At 33.8% G+C, this 18,100-nt stretch overlaps 1 protein-coding gene, 1 long non-coding RNA gene and 1 other non-coding gene across 3 annotated transcripts; 2 read left to right on the top strand and 1 right to left on the bottom strand.

Annotated features, from left to right (window-relative positions):
- Window positions 1-6,971: 6,971 nt before the first annotated feature.
- On the top strand, window positions 6,972-14,673 carry LOC131144648 (uncharacterized). The gene is made up of 2 exons (XR_009133862.1): window positions 6,972-7,835; window positions 14,063-14,673. It is a non-coding gene; the product is annotated as an uncharacterized LOC131144648 (long non-coding RNA).
- On the top strand, window positions 7,693-7,843 carry LOC131145319 (small nucleolar RNA snoR137). Its single transcript, XR_009134102.1, has one exon. It is a non-coding gene; the product is annotated as a small nucleolar RNA snoR137 (small nucleolar RNA).
- Window positions 13,076-16,877, bottom strand: LOC131144647 (protein SIEVE ELEMENT OCCLUSION B-like). Its single transcript, XM_058093416.1, has 7 exons — window positions 16,367-16,877; window positions 15,857-15,958; window positions 15,284-15,732; window positions 15,004-15,113; window positions 14,774-14,916; window positions 13,994-14,485; window positions 13,076-13,872 (listed from the first exon to the last, which is right to left on the bottom strand). Exons 1-7 carry the CDS (start codon window positions 16,592-16,594, stop codon window positions 13,255-13,257), a joined length of 2,142 nt encoding a protein of 713 aa, XP_057949399.1. The 5' UTR covers window positions 16,595-16,877; the 3' UTR covers window positions 13,076-13,254.
- Window positions 16,878-18,100: the final 1,223 nt, after the last annotated feature.

The raw sequence follows: 18,100 nt of genomic DNA, 5'->3' as shown, positions 1-18,100 counted from the left end.
TACCCTGAGTATCTAACTCCATATGAATTACATGTTTACTGTTGTCACTATTTTCTGACATTTTTTTCTCTTTCTTTACTTGAGTACGCTACCTATGACTTTCTCACCAAAATTCATGTCCTCGATCACCCCCTTTCTTGCCACATGATCATCTAGCTTGCACCCACCTTTATTACACCCCATAAAGATGTACTGTATGGACATAACACCAAGACTAGATCCTCCATCACTAGAATAGTGCACTAGTGCACATCCACTCACACCTGAAAAGTTTGCTCACAATTCACCTGCAACTCTCCTATCTAATGATACCTTTGGCGATTGGTCACACGAGAAACGCGCCATACTCACCGACTTCACCAAAAAATTTCTTGCAAGTCCTATATATAACCTGTCCTGCTCACAAAACTCCTTGAACAAAAGCAACATACGTAGTCCCAATGTCTATGTAACGACCTGTTATTTAAATGGGTTTTTTTTTTTTTTTTTATACTATGACAGTTAACATGCTCTGATACCATACTGGTTAAACCCAATCATCAACCTAAGCAGCGAGAAGTAGAAATCAAGTAAACATACCTATATGTAATTGTATACAATACCAGAGTGCTAATAGGTTTCCCAAAATATACATATACGACTGTTCCCAAAAATACTCTCAATTGGGCTAGGGCTATACAAAAATACTCCAAAACATACTCATTATCTACTGATTGGACAGTACTGTGGCCCCTCTATCCGCGAGCTTAATCTGCTCACCTACCCGGATCACCTGAAAAATGTTAAAGTAACGGGATGAGCTAACGCTCAGTAAGACGAAATATGCTATCACTAGTGTGTAGAAAATGAGTTACAATATTATGAAAATATGTTGCTATATAATCATATATAACTGAATCTGTAAATGAAGTACAAGTAATAGAAATCATCCCCCGTATTTGTGTTGCTTAACATATCAGTAATTTAGGTTATTAGTCAAAATACTTCTAATGTACATAAGTATATTCTCTGTCTCTAAAAATTTGTACATACATAATAATAACTGAAATCTTCCCTGTGGATAACTATGTGTCATGATTTAACCCCTCATGATAGGGTTGTGCGGCCCGTAGGCGGGATCTACCCTAGTTGGCCGATCATGGTAAACCACTATACTCCCTCGGTCTGATTTGCCCTCCTTAACCCATATCTGATGGGGAGCCTGTCCACGTCTAGGGCACTATAGGATCGACCTACTACCACGTATTATCTAAATAGGTGGTTGCACTCTGTAAACTGTATGTAGCTACGGTACCGTGCTTTATAACCATATGGTCCAACAGGGTCTGATACTATATAATACGTTTCTATATACAACTATCTGATTTACCATGATTTTGAAATAACTGTAATAATCATGATACTGAAATAAAATGTAACTGTGTCAACTGTATCTCTGAACTGAACTGTATAATCATGGTACTGAATACTGTATAATTATGATATTGTAAACTATATAATCATGGTATTATAAACTATATAATCATGGTACTGTAAACTATATAATAACCACTAACTATATATTCTGTAAATCATATCCTAAAAATACTATAAAACATGTTTCTTTACTATACACAAATCCTCAAGCCACACAGAAGTTTTAAACATATTATACATAAATAATAAACTGTATAAATTTCTATCATGAATAATCATCTGATAAGAACGTATAATTTATATTGAAACATGGTAAAATTACCTAGCATAGCATATTTCTCTTACCTGACTACTGGAAAGCCCCTATGGTATACATGCCTAACACCCGCAGGGCTTCCTACACAACACCTTGAAAACAATATTTGTCAGAATAGAATATCAGTATTTCTTTACCTAAATCATTTCCTATAACTATCGGAAAGCCAAAAACTAAATAAAAGACCTTACCCTGGAATTGGGATGAATTCCAACTTCATTTCACCAACGATTCGTTCCAGCAGACTTGAAGAGAACTCTGCCAGGAACGTCGTGGTGGCTTCAGATCGTCGATCCGGCGACTGGCGGGGCCAAAATCGAAGAGAGAAGGGAGAGAGACCGTAGGAGAGAGAGAGAAGCACTGAAATTGAATAAAAATATGAGTTTTCACTATTTATAGGGCTAGATTCATCGACAAGACACATCACCTCGTCGACGAGTCCTTAAGTAAATTCGTCGACGAACCTTACCCTTCGTCGACGAAATTCAGAGTAGCCCAAATTCTTCTCTCGGTATTTTCTCGTTGACGAGTCATAGCTTTGTTGACGAGGTCCTGAAAAACCCTCGTCGACGAACCCCTGTATTCATTGACGAGGCCTAGAAATTCCTCGAATTTATCATTATCTCCAAAGTGCGAGTCTACTACCTCCTTCTATTCCTATTTCCATTTTCCTCCCCCTTTATTATTAAAATACTATTATTCTTCGGGTCACTACATTCTCCCCTCCTTATAAAATTTCATCCTTGAAATTTTCTATTCGTATCTTCATCTATACACTCCATCATCTAGTAAAGGAAAAAAGTGTCTACTTATTTTATTACCTGCCCTCACTTATGGCGGAGGAATACCGTGGTTACATAGGTAGTTCTGGGAGATTACAAGTATAAAAGAAAATTCCTCCAAAACCAGAATACTACCTAACTTATGCTCTACATTACAATTACACTAAACTCAACAAAATAAAATTACCATCCTAGCATATTCATCAATATTATAATTCATCGAACAAGTGGGGATATTTCTGTCTAATCTTGTTTTCAAGCTCCCACGAAGTTTCTTCAATTGTGTGGTTCCTCCACTGGACTTTTACCAACTGTATCTTCTTATTGCACAATTCCTGATATTTTCTGTCTAAGATATGAACTAAAGCTTCCTCATATGCTAGATCACTCTTGAGTTCCAAGTCTGCATAATTGATGATATGGGAAGGATCGGGGACGTATTTCCTTAACATAGAAACATGAAACACGTCATGAATCCTGGATAGCGATGGTGGTAAAGCCAGCTAATAGGCCACTGACCCAATCTTCTTGAGTATCTCAAATGGACCAATGAACCTAGGGCTCAACTTACCCTTCTTCCCAAATCTCATGATCCCCTTCAGTGGTGCTATTTTCAGGAAAACATAATCACCTACTCCAAATTCTAGTTCCTAGCGGCGAGTATCTACATTGCTTTTCTGTCGACTCTGTGCTGCACTGATCCTATCTTGAATAAGTGGGACTTTATCACATGCTTGCTGAATCATTTCTAGTCCCAAAACTCGCCTTTCACCTACTTCATCCCAAAAAAGAGGAGATCGGCATCTCCTACCATATAATGCCTCGTAGGGTGTCATGCCAATACTAGTTTGATAACTGTTATTATAAGCAAATTCATCTAGCAGCAAAAATTGAATCCAGCTACCTCCAAAGTCTAGCACACAGGAACGAAGCATATTTTCTAATACCTGGATTGTTCTCTCGGTCTGACCATTGGTCTGAGGTTGGTAAGCGGTGCTAAATGCTAGCTGAGTCCCCAATGCCTCCTACAAGCTCCTCCAGAACCGTGATGTAAAACGTGAATCACGGTCTGAGACTATGGATACCGACACTCCATGGGGTCGAATAATCTCCTGTATGTAAATCTCCGCTAACCTGTTCATAGGGTAGCTAATCTTAATAGGCAGAAAGTGCGTTGTCTTCGTCAATCTATCTACCACCACCCAAATAGCATTTTGACCATGCGACGCTGGTGGCAACCTAGTAGCAAAATCCATAGATACGTGGTCCCACTTCCACTCGGGAATGAAAAGTGGCTGCAACTGCCCTGCCGACCTCTGGTGCTCAGCCTTAACCTGCTGGCACGTCAAACACTGCTGTACAAATTCTACTATCTCCCTTTTCAAGCCACTCCACTCGAAATACTCTCGCAGATCCCTATACATTTTCGTACTACTAGGATGAATAGTGCATAGAGATCTGTGTGCCTCTTCTAGAATCGTCCTCCTGATACTGTCATCTGCAAGCACACATAATTTGGTGCGAAATCTCAAAGCCCCATCTTCAGAAATACTGAATTCCTCTCCCTGACCATCTTGTATCCTGGCAAGCATCTCCACTAACTTTGGATCATCTTTCTGAGCAACTTTAATTCTCTCATATAGTGCAGGTTGTACAATCAGACTGGAAATAAGCGCCCGAGGATCATCTTCTACTAATTCCACACCGAGTATTTTCAAGTCCATTTGAATCGGGTGCTGAATAACTACGGCTAGCTGTACTGTATCTCCTGATATACGGCTCAGTGCATCAGCTACCACATTTGCTTTACCTGGGTGGTAACTGATGGTGCAGTCGTAATCCTTAATGAGTTCCAACCACCTCCTCTGCGGCATGTTCAACTCTTTTTTTGTGAAGAAATACTTTAGGCTCTTGTCGTCAGAAAATATCTCACACCTTTCACCATATAAATAATGTCTCCAAATCTTTAGTATATGTACAACCGCAGCCAATTCCAAATCGTAAGTAGGATAGTTCTTTTCATATTCTTTCAATTACCTAGACGCATATGCTATCACCCTACCATGCTGCATCAGTACACAACCGAGCCATTTCAAAGACGCGTCACCGTAGATAACATAACCATCACCTCCCAATGGAATCGTCAGAACTGGTGTAGTGACGAGCCGCTGCTTTAATTATTGAAAACTCTGCTCGCATTCTTCATCCCACACGAATCTAGCATTTTTCCTAGTCAACCGCGTGAGAGGTTCTGACAAAGCTGAAAATCCCTCCACAAATCGGTAGTAATAACTTGCTAGCCCCAAGAAACTTCTAACTTCCTGAACATTCCTTGGCCTGGCCCAATTCACCACCGCGTCAATCTTGTTGGGATCCACTACTATACCATCTCTTGAGATCACATGGCCTAAAAATGCAACCTTCTCAAGCCAAAACTCACACTTGCTAAATTTGGCATAAAACTTCTCCTTTCTGAGTGTCTGCAGCACCAGCCTCAAATGCACCTCATGATCCTCAAAACTCCTCAAGTACACTAGTATATAATCAATGAAAACTACTACAAACTGATCTAAATACTGGTGGAAAACTCTGTTCATCAAGTCCATGAATATGGCTGGGGCATTCGTCAGATCAAAAGGCATAACGAGGAACTCGTAGTGCCCATACCTGGTCCTGAAGGCTATCTTCGCAACATCCTCTGCTTTCACTCTTACTTGATGATACCCTGATCTGAGGTCGATCTTGGAATACACCTGTGTACTCTGGAGCTTATCAAACAAATCGTCTATACGGGGTAGAGGATATTTATTCTTAAGAGTAACCTTGTTTATCTCCCTGTAATCAAAACACATCCTCATTGACCCATCTTTCTTCTTTACGAATAACACTGGAGCTCCCCACGGCGATACACTGGGTCGTATAAACCCCTTATTCAATAAATCCTGCAACTGTTCCTTCAATTTTCCCAATTCGGCAGGAGCAATACGGTAAGGAACCTTAGAAATCGGCGCAGTCCCTGGAGGTAAATCTATAGGAAAATCCACCTCGTGCATAGGAGGCAATCCAGGTAACTCCTCTAGAAAAACATCTGGGAATTCTCGTACTATTGGAGTGTTGTCAATCTTCAATTCATTTTCAGACACTTGTTTCACAAATGCTATAAACCCCTTACCTCCATCCAAGAGTAATCTACTCGCATATACGGCTGACACTAGATGGAGATTTAAAGCAAATACATTTCAAGCAAAATCAATAGTTCATCATAAAAAACACATTAAAAAATGCATTAAGTATTGATCCTATTCAAGCTTGTCTTAATTTTAATTACTTCAAAATTTGTATTCCAACATTGGATTTATTATTTGTCTATTTATTACCTAAAAAAACTTTGTGAATTTCTACCAAGAGATTTTGCTAATGAAAAAGCTTTTAATGCTACCCAATACCCTTTTCTTTTCCTTTCATTTCTAATTATTTTAAACTTTTAGATAAAATAGTAATCTACCATGATATTAGAGTTGGTTATCAAGAGATCCTATGTTTTAGTCTTGTCGTTCGCCTTTATTTTGTGGTGTTATTTATCATTTGTTTATCTCCCCACGTGCTGTAGGATGCACGTGCGGGGGAGTGTTAAAGTTTGATAAACATTGTTGTTTTATAACCTAACAACTTAAGCTTTTAGATAAAATGGTAATCTAACTGATTAAAAGATCCAAAGAAATGTAAATGTTGCAATGAAATGAAAATAGTTAGATATGTGATTTTAGAGTGGTGATGATTTAGCGATGAAGAAAGTGTTAGCTGTGTAAATAGCAATAAATTAGTGTCACTTAAAGATAAATTGTACATTAAGAAAAAATTGTAGATTGTTTCATAAGAATAAAATAGCCACACAATTTTTTTTTCTTTTTCTCACTTCTATTAAGCTTATTTTTTTTTTGCCTCATACATTATTCTGTAGTTGTGGATATATATTATGACTATATAAGTATACTTGCGATTACACATGAGAGTAAAATTTAGTCGTAAGCTATTCGAATTCAACAATCTTAGTAACCTCATTTGATTTGGTTCAACTCAAGTTCGAGTTGAATTCGAATTACTTGAATAGTTGAATGAATCGAGCTCAAGTTTCAAGTTTTAATTGTAATACTACTCAAAAGTCTAATTTAACTTTTATAATATATATTTTTATGTAAATATTTAACGTTATATATACATTATATTATTTTATATTAATTCATAATTGAGTTGAATTTGAGTTTCAATAACTTGCAGCATTGTGGATTTTGAGTTCAATAATTCTATAATTGGTTAGAGTTATAATTGTAGAGACAATGGGTTGCGGAGATGCCAAATTAAATGGCAATTTCGTTATTTTATCAAAACAAAGGGTCTCTCTTGATCCCACATGCACCATGACTCCCTATAAAATCCTAGCCATGGACACCACCTCTGCCCGTGAAAACCCTAACGCCGCATTTGCAGCAAAGTACGGGATAGCAATAATCAGAGATTGAGCGTTGCAATCTCCGATGCGTCTACGGTCATGCTGTGTTTGATCTCTTCTCATTCACTATTCGTTCTATAATTTGTTAGTTTAGAACTCAATTAGGTTTATCGCATTCGATAGGCGTTGCGTTCCTCGTTTGGATTTAGATCCAGAGGGACGCGTCAACGAAGGCGTAAAGAAATCGTCAATTCGAGCCGATTCTAATCGCAGCTACGCTGTTTGCAAGGTCGTAGCCTGCTCCTGCGCTGAATTGGGCCATTGTTTGTTGATAAGATCTTTTCACACTTCATCATCTAATGTTCATTTCCCCTGTTGCTTTGTGCATTGTTTCTGGATTTATACTGTTAATAGTGTCTTTATGACCTGTTTGAATTCAGAATTTTGGTTTGGAAAGGGGAAGGAATGGAAAGCAATTTACGCTATATTTTTTTCTATATTAAATACTACAAAAAATAAAAATTCATTTTAAAATAATTAAAAATTAAATGTAAATTATTCATAAAATTATATTTATATTCATTGAGTTTGTATATTTTTGTTATTTTTTTGCTTTCTTGATAATGAAAAGGTCAATTTTTATTGCATTTATGTTGTATTTCTTCACTGTTTGGAACCTCATCCAACATCATTGTTTTTGATTTTTTTAATGGAGGTGGTGGAGGATGGTTGCTTCTTACTGGTGAACTCTCTTGAAAAATGTGGGGGATGTTCATGTTTCCGAAGCATAGATCAATTGAGATTAATATCTTTGCCAGTTTTAAACAGCGTGGTGTGTTGAATCTCGTTGCACTCCGCTACCTGTCTCCTGGTATATCTTTATCATTTTATTCTTCATGCTCAGCTAGGTCTATTAAAATTTTTTTTATTGTTTTTTATTGAATCTTCTTTCTGTGAAATATTTTTCCAACACTTTTATAAAATGTTTTAACAACAATTTTCGTCTCTTTTTGATTTTTATATTAATGTTTTGCGCTTAGAAAATGAAATATCATGCTTTAATTCTTTCTAAAGTTAGAAACTAAAAAAAGAAATTTCTGTTCATTACAATACACTATTTTTTAATCAAAAGTCCTTTTACTTGTCGGTAAAATCCAACAATACTCCATTTTTGAAAATGACATTTTACCTTCTTGTATTTTCAAAAACTACTTAACCTTCTAGTATTCAAAAACTACTAAAAAAAATAAGTAAATGACAATTTTATCCCCCTTTTTTTTCCCCAATTGTGTAAATGAATTGAAGATGTTCTCAAGTTAATTTGTTGTGGTTTAGGGCAATTGACATATTTTTATAAAAGATTAAAAGTATATGAAAAATAAATAATCTAATAATTTGGGAAAAATACTTAAATATTTTTATTATTTTAAAATTATTTATATACAATTTACATGCAAATAGGATGATGATAAAATGTTTTTTTAAAATTAAAATATATTTTTAAAATTGACTTAGATCAACTAGCAACTTGGATAACATTTAAAAGGATTGGTGAATGGTGAAGAGTTGATTTGTATACCTATGTTAATTGATTGATCAAAAGTCACCAAATTAGTAAAGTTAGGTTTGCAATTCCTTTATTTGTCATCAATTTAATTTAAGGAAAAATGACTCTAATCTCTGGAAAATTTCATAAAGAAATAAGACTTACATCAAAATACTTTCTTTTTGTAAAATTAGGGAAATGACCAAAAGGTTTTGTAATTCAGTACAAAAATCAATTCGGTCAGGATGAAATGATATCTTGAGCAGTTATATATCTAGGGCCTCACACAAATAGATGCACCGCAAGTTTCATACAAATTATTTCTCAATACAATTTCTCTCAAATTCATTGAAAATTCATGTATTCATTCTTGAATATGTAGAATATTCATGTGGTATTTTTTGAGGAGAGTTATTTTGGAATTTTTGAAACCTAGGAAAAGGTTATTGGAATTCTTTAAACTTTAGTTGAGGTTTTGGACTCTTTTATCAAACCTAGGGAAATAAATATCTTTTGTCCTTTAATTCATCTAAGTTCATATCATTTATTTATTTTTTATGTGTATTTTTTAAATTTTAATATAATAATAAATCTTTCAATTCTAGAATCAATTAAATTTTTAGTTTGTTTTCTCTGTTTTAAAAATATTATAGTGATCAATTTTTTAAAATTAATTTTATTTGAGTTGATGTCATTTTAAAATATTATTTTATTAAAAGTAAAATTATATTTTATTAACAGTCCATTAGTAAAAGATTTATTTTGTCACTAGGGTAAAGCAAGGGGGTGTTGGATTTTCCTACTTGATGTTTAATTTTTGGTAGGATTGTTGGGGAATTTTTGTGCTTTAGCTTTTTTTTCCTTCAAGGAAAATGATAAGTACTTTTTTTCATTAAGCACTTTTTGTTTGATAAAAATTACTATTAGTGCTTTTAAGTAATATTATTTATTTTAATCAAGGGTTTGTTTGGATTAAGAAATTTTTAAGTAATATTATTTATTTTAATCAAGGATTCGTTTTGATTAAGAATTTGATTGGAGAAAGGAAAGGATGGAAAAATGAGTGGGAAATTTATTTTCTTTGTAGCAAGGATTTGTTTGGATAAAAATTTTACATGAAAAAAGAAAAGAAAAAGAAAATAATGACCATAGGATTGAATTGGTGAACTATTATAAGTAATTAACTACATATTAGTATTTAAAACAAATTATACACACTAACATTAGTAGTTAAAAAATTATTAAAGCATAAAAGCATAAAATTCATCAGTAGACATATTGTATAAATAAATAAAGGGCAAGATTAAAGATCAAAATTATCATTTAATATATATAAAAAATAAATATAGAATGTTTTTCTATATTTTTATGTTCTCCTAAATTTTTTTGTCTTGAAAAGTCAGAAGACCATTAAAGGACAAATTATTTCATAACATGGTATCATGGTTTTGAAATTTTTATTTTTATTTTTATTTTTTCACTTAATGAAATAGGCATTCATTGAAATAAGATGGAATATAAGTTTTGGGAATCAAAGGAATGGTTTAATTATTTTATGTAACATGTAATAAGAACAAAATAGTTATTTTTTGTCTATTTCTTATTATTAGATTAATAAATTTTTTATTATTTATTCTAATGTAATACATAATTTTTTATATAATTAATTATAATTAACTTATTAAAATAGATTTATTTAAAAAAAAAAAAAGACATTTCGTAAATCAAACATAACCTTAATATCTAAACTAGGGTGAAACTATTGATTTTTTTTTTTTTTTAGAAAAAGAGGATAGTACCTTTATTTATTTATTAATATATCCTTACCTATGACGGAAGAATATCGTGATTATAAGATAAAACAAAAGGGAGAGTGTAGAAAAATCCTAAAAAAAAAACTAACACTATCACCAAATCAAATTAGGACAACAAAAAGTAAACATAACTAACAAAGAGAATGAATACATTTTGAAATGATGGGAAGTACTCTAGTGAACCTAAAAAAAATTATAATTTTGTTAATAATAATAACAAAATTGAATATAAGAGAATTTATAATTTTATAAAATTATTTATAATTTCATTATTCATTTCAGTATAGTGACATGGGTCAATAAAATATTCCTTTTAAATGTTTTAATGACAAAAATTAACTTGTCTTTTAATGTCTTTTCTACATTCCAAAATAGACAATTATCTATATAATTCGTTTTAGGAGAAAAGATATTAAACTACTTTGAGATTTGAAAAAAGATAATGATTTTTCTTAAAGTTTCAAAAATGTTAAAGATCTCCTATTAAGGTTTTAAGAATTTCAAGAACCTCATCAGATTATATAAACTTTTTTTTGTATTTTATAAAAAAAATAAATTTTTTGAGGAAATGTTTATGTCTTTTTTGGCAAATTCATGAGGAGGTGGAGGCTTAAAGTTTCCGTCTTTTTGACAAATAATGTAGATGCTTTTTACCCTTAAAAATATTTTTATAATTACATATGTATCATATCATGTTGACACTGAATGCGTTGGTCTGTAGTATCATGTCAGATAAATGCAAATCAAATAATGAATAAAAATATATGGTTTTTTTTTAGGTATTAAACATTCATATATCTTTATTAATGATTAAAAGCTTGAGTTGTTTTCAATAGTAATTTTGTAAGCAACTTTCCTTGAAGTTTGGAAAAATGACTCTCTTATGAGGTTTGAAAGATTTTAAGGATCTTTCTTAAGTTTCACCCAAAAAAGATAAATCTCATTATATTTTGTGAAAAAATAAGTTTTTTGAGAGGTGTTTTGTGTCTTTTTGTCAAATTTTATGAAATATATGATATTTTTGAAACCTTATGAGGGGTCTTTAAAATTTTTGAAATCGAAATTAGTATTTTTCTTTAAAATCTTAGAGGAGGTCAGTGTCTTTTGTCTAATTTTTTTTCTTATATTATATCTCTTAAAATGCTCTTTAATTTACAAGTTATTTTATAATTGTAATATTTACAAATTATAGACAACATTTAATAAAATTATTTTTGTTTTAAAAATACAATTTTAACTTCTCACTATTTTTGAACTCTTCATTATCTCTTAGAAAATAATAAGGTAGGCTCTAACTTCCTATTATTCCCTAAAAATAGTAAATATGATAAGTTATTCCGTGTAAATTTGGGGCCTTTTGTGCAGGAGTTGGTGATTTTGAATGATAAGCACATTTGTAATTGAATTGTGTATTTAGTAAATGATATTTTTTGATAAAAAGATTTGTGATTGTTTTCTCAAAAAATAATTTTATTTTAAAGAAAAATGAAAAAAAGTGAACGAGTTTTTAATTTTAAAAAATAATAATTATGGAGGTTATTAGATTTTAATTTTGAATTTTGGGTTTTTGGCTTTTATAAGTTTTTGAAAGTGATCGTTGAATAAATGATATAGCTAATTGCTTTCATTGGACACCCATTGTATATGATTATTTTTAGATCAAAAGACATTCATCTCCGAAATTTGATAAAAACATAGAAATCTTGAAGTTTGAAGAATACTACAAACCTTTTTCAAAATTGAAAAGACATCCCTTGAGATAGCCAAAAAGACGCAAACTTTCATTTAAAATTTTTTTTTTTTAGAGTTTTGGAAACTTCAGGTTATTGGGTTTTTTTTCTTTAATTAAATCTTAGGAAATGTTAGTGTCTTTTGCTCTAATTTTTAATTTCTAACCTACCACTTGAATAATGATACAATTTGGGAGGAATTAGAATCCTTTGTTATTCACTTTTTCCAAATCCAACATACTCTTCAATTTTTCTATATTAGATTTTGTTGATAGGAAATATAAATACTTAATTAGCATGAAGTATGCTTGATTTCGGTGTTATGACAATTAATAGCCTTTATATCAATACATTCTCTTATTATTTGGTCTCATAACAAAGAAGCTTCTCGCATTTTTGGAGACCGTTTGGTATCATTGTCAAAAATTAGATAAATAAAAATAAAAACTAAAAATTGTAAATCAGCAACTTGTTTTGTTAATATTTATAAAATTAATGCAAATTAGAACTTAATTAAAAAATGGTCATTTCCATCTTAAAATCAAATAAAAATAAATTTTTTATAATTATTTTACTTAATTATTTTACTTTCAAAATTTACTATACAATAAAAAAATTATTGGATGTGACAATTGAAAAACAACAAAGTACTTTGTAATAAACTTTATTATTATTTTTTGAAATTAATGTATACATATATTATAATTATATTTAAATTCATATGATCATTTAATTTTGATTTTAATTTAAAAGTGTATAAAATGAATAATTTAATTTGATAAAATTATTTCTAAATATTACAAATTTTGACAAGAAGTTATCAAAATAATAGAAAATCATAAAATTAAATTTTCAGTTTTTTGACGAACAATTGAAAATTGACAATAGAAACATAAAAATGATCAACACAAAAACATATTTTTATAATATGTTTCTTTCACTTTGGATAAACAAAAATAGAAAATACCAATGAGGAGACCTTAACTTATTAAAATAGTAAGATAGCAAAGCCAACCATTACAATAAGAAATAGAAATAGTTATTTATTAATCCTGAAGAAAGGCACACGCAGGAGTTTAAAACAAATATACTCCCTCAACAACACCACACCTTGCCTTTTAAAGTTAATTAACCAGCATTGTTAGATGTACAACTCAAAAGGATTGCATACGCGAGTTGTGCACCAAGAAATTATCGGAATTAGTCAGTGCAGCAACGGTACATGACAAACCTTTCCATAGCTCGTCCGCATTCGGCGCAAACTACCCTCTCAGGGACGCTTCCGGTGGTTCCCGGCAGTATTAGACGGTTGCAGTGATGCGGAGTCCGACGCTCTTGGAGATGGTCATTGAGTGCATTGACAAAGCCTTTAGATGGAACCTCATCCTTCCAGGATTCAAAATCTATCATGCCTTTTAAGATGGTGTCCCCTTTGGCCTTTGCCATCTCTGCCGGTCCTTTGCTGATCACAGCCCACCCCTGCTCACTGCCGTCGAAGCTGAGCATCATCATGATCTCTTGCATGATTGGATCGTTCTCGACGGTCTTGCCGTGCTGCGTCTTGGAGTGCCACATGCTCTCCAGCCTCACCCAGAAGAACCAGATTAGAGTTAGGTCCCCTAAGGTGTGGCTGAGTTTCTCTGCCATAATGGCATCGCAGTTCTTTCGAACTTTCTCCCGGGGGCTGCTCTTCCCCACGTACAGCATCTCTAGTTGGATGCCCGCAGCCTTGGCGACGGTGCTTGCGGCTTTGGTGAAGTTTCGAATCCATTCCAAATCCTCTCCTCCGTACAAACAAATGTATTTTCCATCTGCAATCTGTCAAGTCATAGAATCCAATTGAATCAAATATTTTTAATTAAGCTTTATGCCAGGACTACTGGATTATGTGTGCAGTAAGAGCATTGTTCTGAATAGAAACTAATGTAATTAACCATACCCAATGAAAGATCATTGGCTCAATGCTATCTGCTAACAGCTCAATCCTCCATGTCTCCTCCTTCCACAGCCCTTCTTCCCTCGAGCTAGTGAAGGGGAATGCCAAGCTTCCCCAAATCCACATCATGTGGAATGCGTTAAGATTGACAACTCGTCCTTGTGGATCCAGCACCACCAGCATGGGCTTCTTGTTGAAGTGCCACACTTCCTTGATGTACCTAATGACCGCAAGATCGATCATCGAAGGGTGGTACACAGAATGCCATGGCATTGTGCTTTGCAGGGTCTCAAATAGGCGTTGCTTCTCTTCATTCCAGCGTGTTGATCGGTCGACTACTGGTAGCCACACTACCTCGTACTGGCTCTCTGCTCTCGTCGGATGTAGTCGTGACTCACTGTACATCTGCTCAAGAACTGAAAGCTCACCATGGGAGAGGTCGAGGTCCGAAATCAGTAGTAACACATTCTTCCTCCTTAGCATGTCAATGTTTTCCTGCGGTGGTAGAAATTGAAAGTGAGGAATTCGTCTTAGTTTAGTAAGAACTACTAAATCAGAGGAACACATTCTTCCTCCTCATTATGACAATGTTTTATTATGGAGATTGGAAGAGAGGAGTTTGTTTCAGTTTAGTAAGAACTATTAAATCAGTAGTAACACATTCTTCATTATTAGTATGTCAATGTTTTCTTATGGAGATTGAAATTGAAAGTGAGGAATTTGTTTAAGTTTAGTATGAACTATTAGAGCACAAAAGAATTAGTCAAGAAGCATCTAGCAAACCCTTCTTTTTGTAAAACCATCGAAGAGCGGTTGCTGATCGTCCTTGGCATAAATCAAAGCCTTGAGAATCTTCATATTGTCTAGGTGTGGTACTTCAAAGAGCCGCACCAATGTCTGATATGCCTCAATATGTCTTTTCTCATCTACAATTTCACCAAAATCATATTGACAAGAATGTGGGCTAGGTAGCGAATTATGACACTTTAAGTAGGGGTTCAAGGATCATGAACCTATGTGTTGGTAGCAACGAATGAGTTGATTCATGAGATGGTTGTGTATGTTGTTGACTTTGTGAGCCAAGCTCGATAACTCCCATGCTTCCGTTGTTGACGCTGTGTACCTGTCCGCAACACAACACGGTCAAAGCATAATTCAATTTCATCACCATTTGTGGTACATTTAGGGATCGAGCTTGGGTTTTACCCACACCCTTTGCCTTTTCAGAATACTTTCAAGATTTAATTTTCAGAAAACATATAATTTTCAATTATAACTCGAGAATGAACATACTCATGACCCATGCCTATAAGGCCCATGATTTGGGATGCACATGCTATGATGCTGCGAATGGTCCAATAAACAGCGGTGGGGATGTGGGCAGTGGCAGTGACCATTTCTGGCGTGTCAGGGGCAATGTACTGTGATGGAAGCTCCTTGAACTCAATTATGCACTTGGTCACATCTAGCATCGCCCTGATGAGGTTGGCGAGTGCCTCATATTTTGGTTTTAGAGTGTCTGTGCGCTCTAGAATGTCCGGTAGCTGTTTAAAGATCGCCACCGATTTGGCAAGAGGGTTGGTGGTGTAAAGCTGGGCCACCAACCAAAACTCGCCGTACCCGACGGCAAATGCAGCCAGGGCTAGCACCACTTTTGCATCCCATGAGTAGCTTGAAAGCTGGTTGAATAGCGCAACTGTGGTTAAGTGTGCGTCACCTCCCCCTGAACACTTGCAAGATATCTGCACAAACACATGCAAACATAAATATCAATTATCCCAAAGCCTACTCTTGGATCGATCGATGATCACATCAAATCAAATTTAATTCTCTATCAAATCTGGGTATTAGCAATAATTAATCAACCTCGCAGGAGATTTTGTTAATAGTGTGCGCCAAAAGTTCAAGCATGTCATCTTCGGCATGAAGGGCTTTGTCATCTTGTATCTCTGCTTGTGCTTCATCTCCCTACACATTTACACTTGCTCAAATATGTAGCCTCAAGTAAGTAGTAAAATTAATGCTAAGCCTACTATTAATTATTGAGATACTATAAGATACTAATTATGTTATACTTAAGCAATCAATTAAATCTTATCGTGATAACTTAAACTAATAATTCTGCAGTGCAGTACAAATTTCTCGAAGGATAAAAGTAAAAAGATGTGCACCACTTTTGAATTTCTAAAAATTTCACATACCTATTGGGATAATTCATTTAAGTTTCTGGAATTTTTTTTTAAATAAATTAATATTTTACCATTTTGAAAATCTGTGTAAAAAAAAAAAAAAAATTGAATTCCAACATAAATATGCAGAGTATATGATGAATGATATACATTCAGAATTATAATCGTAAAAAAATTGAAAAGATACATCAACAGTGCCGTGAGTGGTAGGAGCGCTCCGGCGCAGGATGTCTTCGATGATATAAAGTAGAGGTCGGACGTCGAACTCGCGGCCGTCGGGCGCATGGGTGGCCGTGATTTGCTTCATCATCGCATTGTCCTCCGATGACGAGAACATGTGCCCGTCGCCCCTTATCATTTGTCGCGTCCTCCCGCCGCCAGGTCGCACGTTAAATCCCGGGCCGCTCGCCGCCATTAATTTATCAATACGCACGGAGAAAAACTATATCAGGAATTATGCAGCTGCTAACGAGCTAGAAAACCAAACGATACAGTTTCTTGGTTTTCCCGAGCCTAGCCTTATTATAGCTCGACCGTAAATGGAATAAAAGGGCAAATGAAACAACTCCATACCTTTCTTCCACCATGCTCTTACGTTTGGAATATATGTATGTTTATTTACTGTTTATCTGCACACTTCACAGTGTAAATTAATTATTAAGGGGAAGAATAGAGATTCGCACTTAACAACGAAGGTTGTTCCTCTACCTCCGGCATGTACTTTTTTTTTTTTTTCCTAAAAATAAATCTGGGCGTGGTTCATTTTTTGGTGAAGGGTTTGCCGAATTGGATAAGGGCCTTTTTTAATTTCTGCAATTGAAGATATGGCACTAGAATTTTGATCACTTTTGAACTGAACTCTAATTTGGGGCCGGCCATTTGGGATTTGCATATTCAATTTTCGATATATATATATATATACAGCATGCTATATAGAGTGTGGGCGTACTTCCTAGATTGAACCATGAATGTCCAATTGCTTCTTGACAACAAAAGGAAGCATGGAGAGTCTTGTTATTCAAGTTATGGAGACTTTGGATTTTTATGCTTTTACAAGCTTTATTATTATTATTATTATTATTATTTGATTTGTTTGAAGACTTATTTGACTTGAGTTGTACAGTGAAAAGAATGCTTCTCCCATACCATTTGAACTTCCCTTTAAAAAAAAAAAAAAAAAAACAGTTTGGTGCACAAAACTCCCGCGTAAGTAAGATCTAGAGAATGGACAGACCACAATGGATCTATAATATGCAGCTTTACCTTGAATTCTTGACCCAAAATTAGAACTTGAAGTCACTTACCTCTAAGCCTCATGATTTAATTAATGTTGAGGCTCTCACACGGCTCTTGATTTTAGTTAAAGCTAAATTAATAATAATTTAAACATGACAATAAATTAATTTAAGATAAAATTTAGAAAGTTTTTTTAGTGAAAGCAAAGTTGAGAATTGATAATTTGATTTAAGTTTGGAGGTAATCAAACTGACAAGCTAAACTTCAGAAAAACAATGTGACCATAATAATGAATAAAATCCTCATTTGAGCCGTGACATAAGCAATTCAACATCAGCAAAGTTGAAGCCGCTGATGATTTATCATGAGATGCCAAAGGTGTAGAACCAAATTTAGGACACAATTTCAACAAAGCTTTGGATTCTAGTTACCATAACCTATGCCATAACATATACGACATATATATAACCCTCTCAAAAGTTTCCTAACCTATCCAATGTTCCAGAATTTAAAATTTGAAAACTAGCGCTAGGAACCCGAAATCAAACAATTGACAGTTTAATATTAAGAGTAAAATATTGAAAACTTTAGTCAATGTTTTCACATTTTAACCAATTATGAAATATATGTATTAAGTTCAGATTGAATATATTACAAGTAATCTCATATTGGCTAGTTATTCTAA

Source organism: Malania oleifera, chromosome 12 (assembly GCF_029873635.1).
Source record: "Malania oleifera isolate guangnan ecotype guangnan chromosome 12, ASM2987363v1, whole genome shotgun sequence".
NCBI lineage: Eukaryota > Viridiplantae > Streptophyta > Magnoliopsida > Santalales > Ximeniaceae > Malania > Malania oleifera.
Note: the sequence above shows the minus strand (reverse complement) of the source record. Positions and strands in the feature narration are given on the sequence as shown.

Bases quoted from the DNA above. Each gene is read 5' to 3' on its own strand.
- LOC131144647 (XM_058093416.1), bottom strand. From the start codon at position 16,594: ATGGCGGCGAGCGGCCCGGGATTTAACGTGCGACCTGGCGGCGGGAGG. The intron at 14,917-15,003 runs GTTCATGATCCT...GTGAAATTGTAG, and splicing joins TCGTTGCTACCAACACATAG to ATGAGAAAAGACATATTGAG. The intron at 14,486-14,773 runs GTTTGCTAGATG...CTACCACCGCAG, and splicing joins ATGGTTTTACAAAAAGAAGG to GAAAACATTGACATGCTAAG.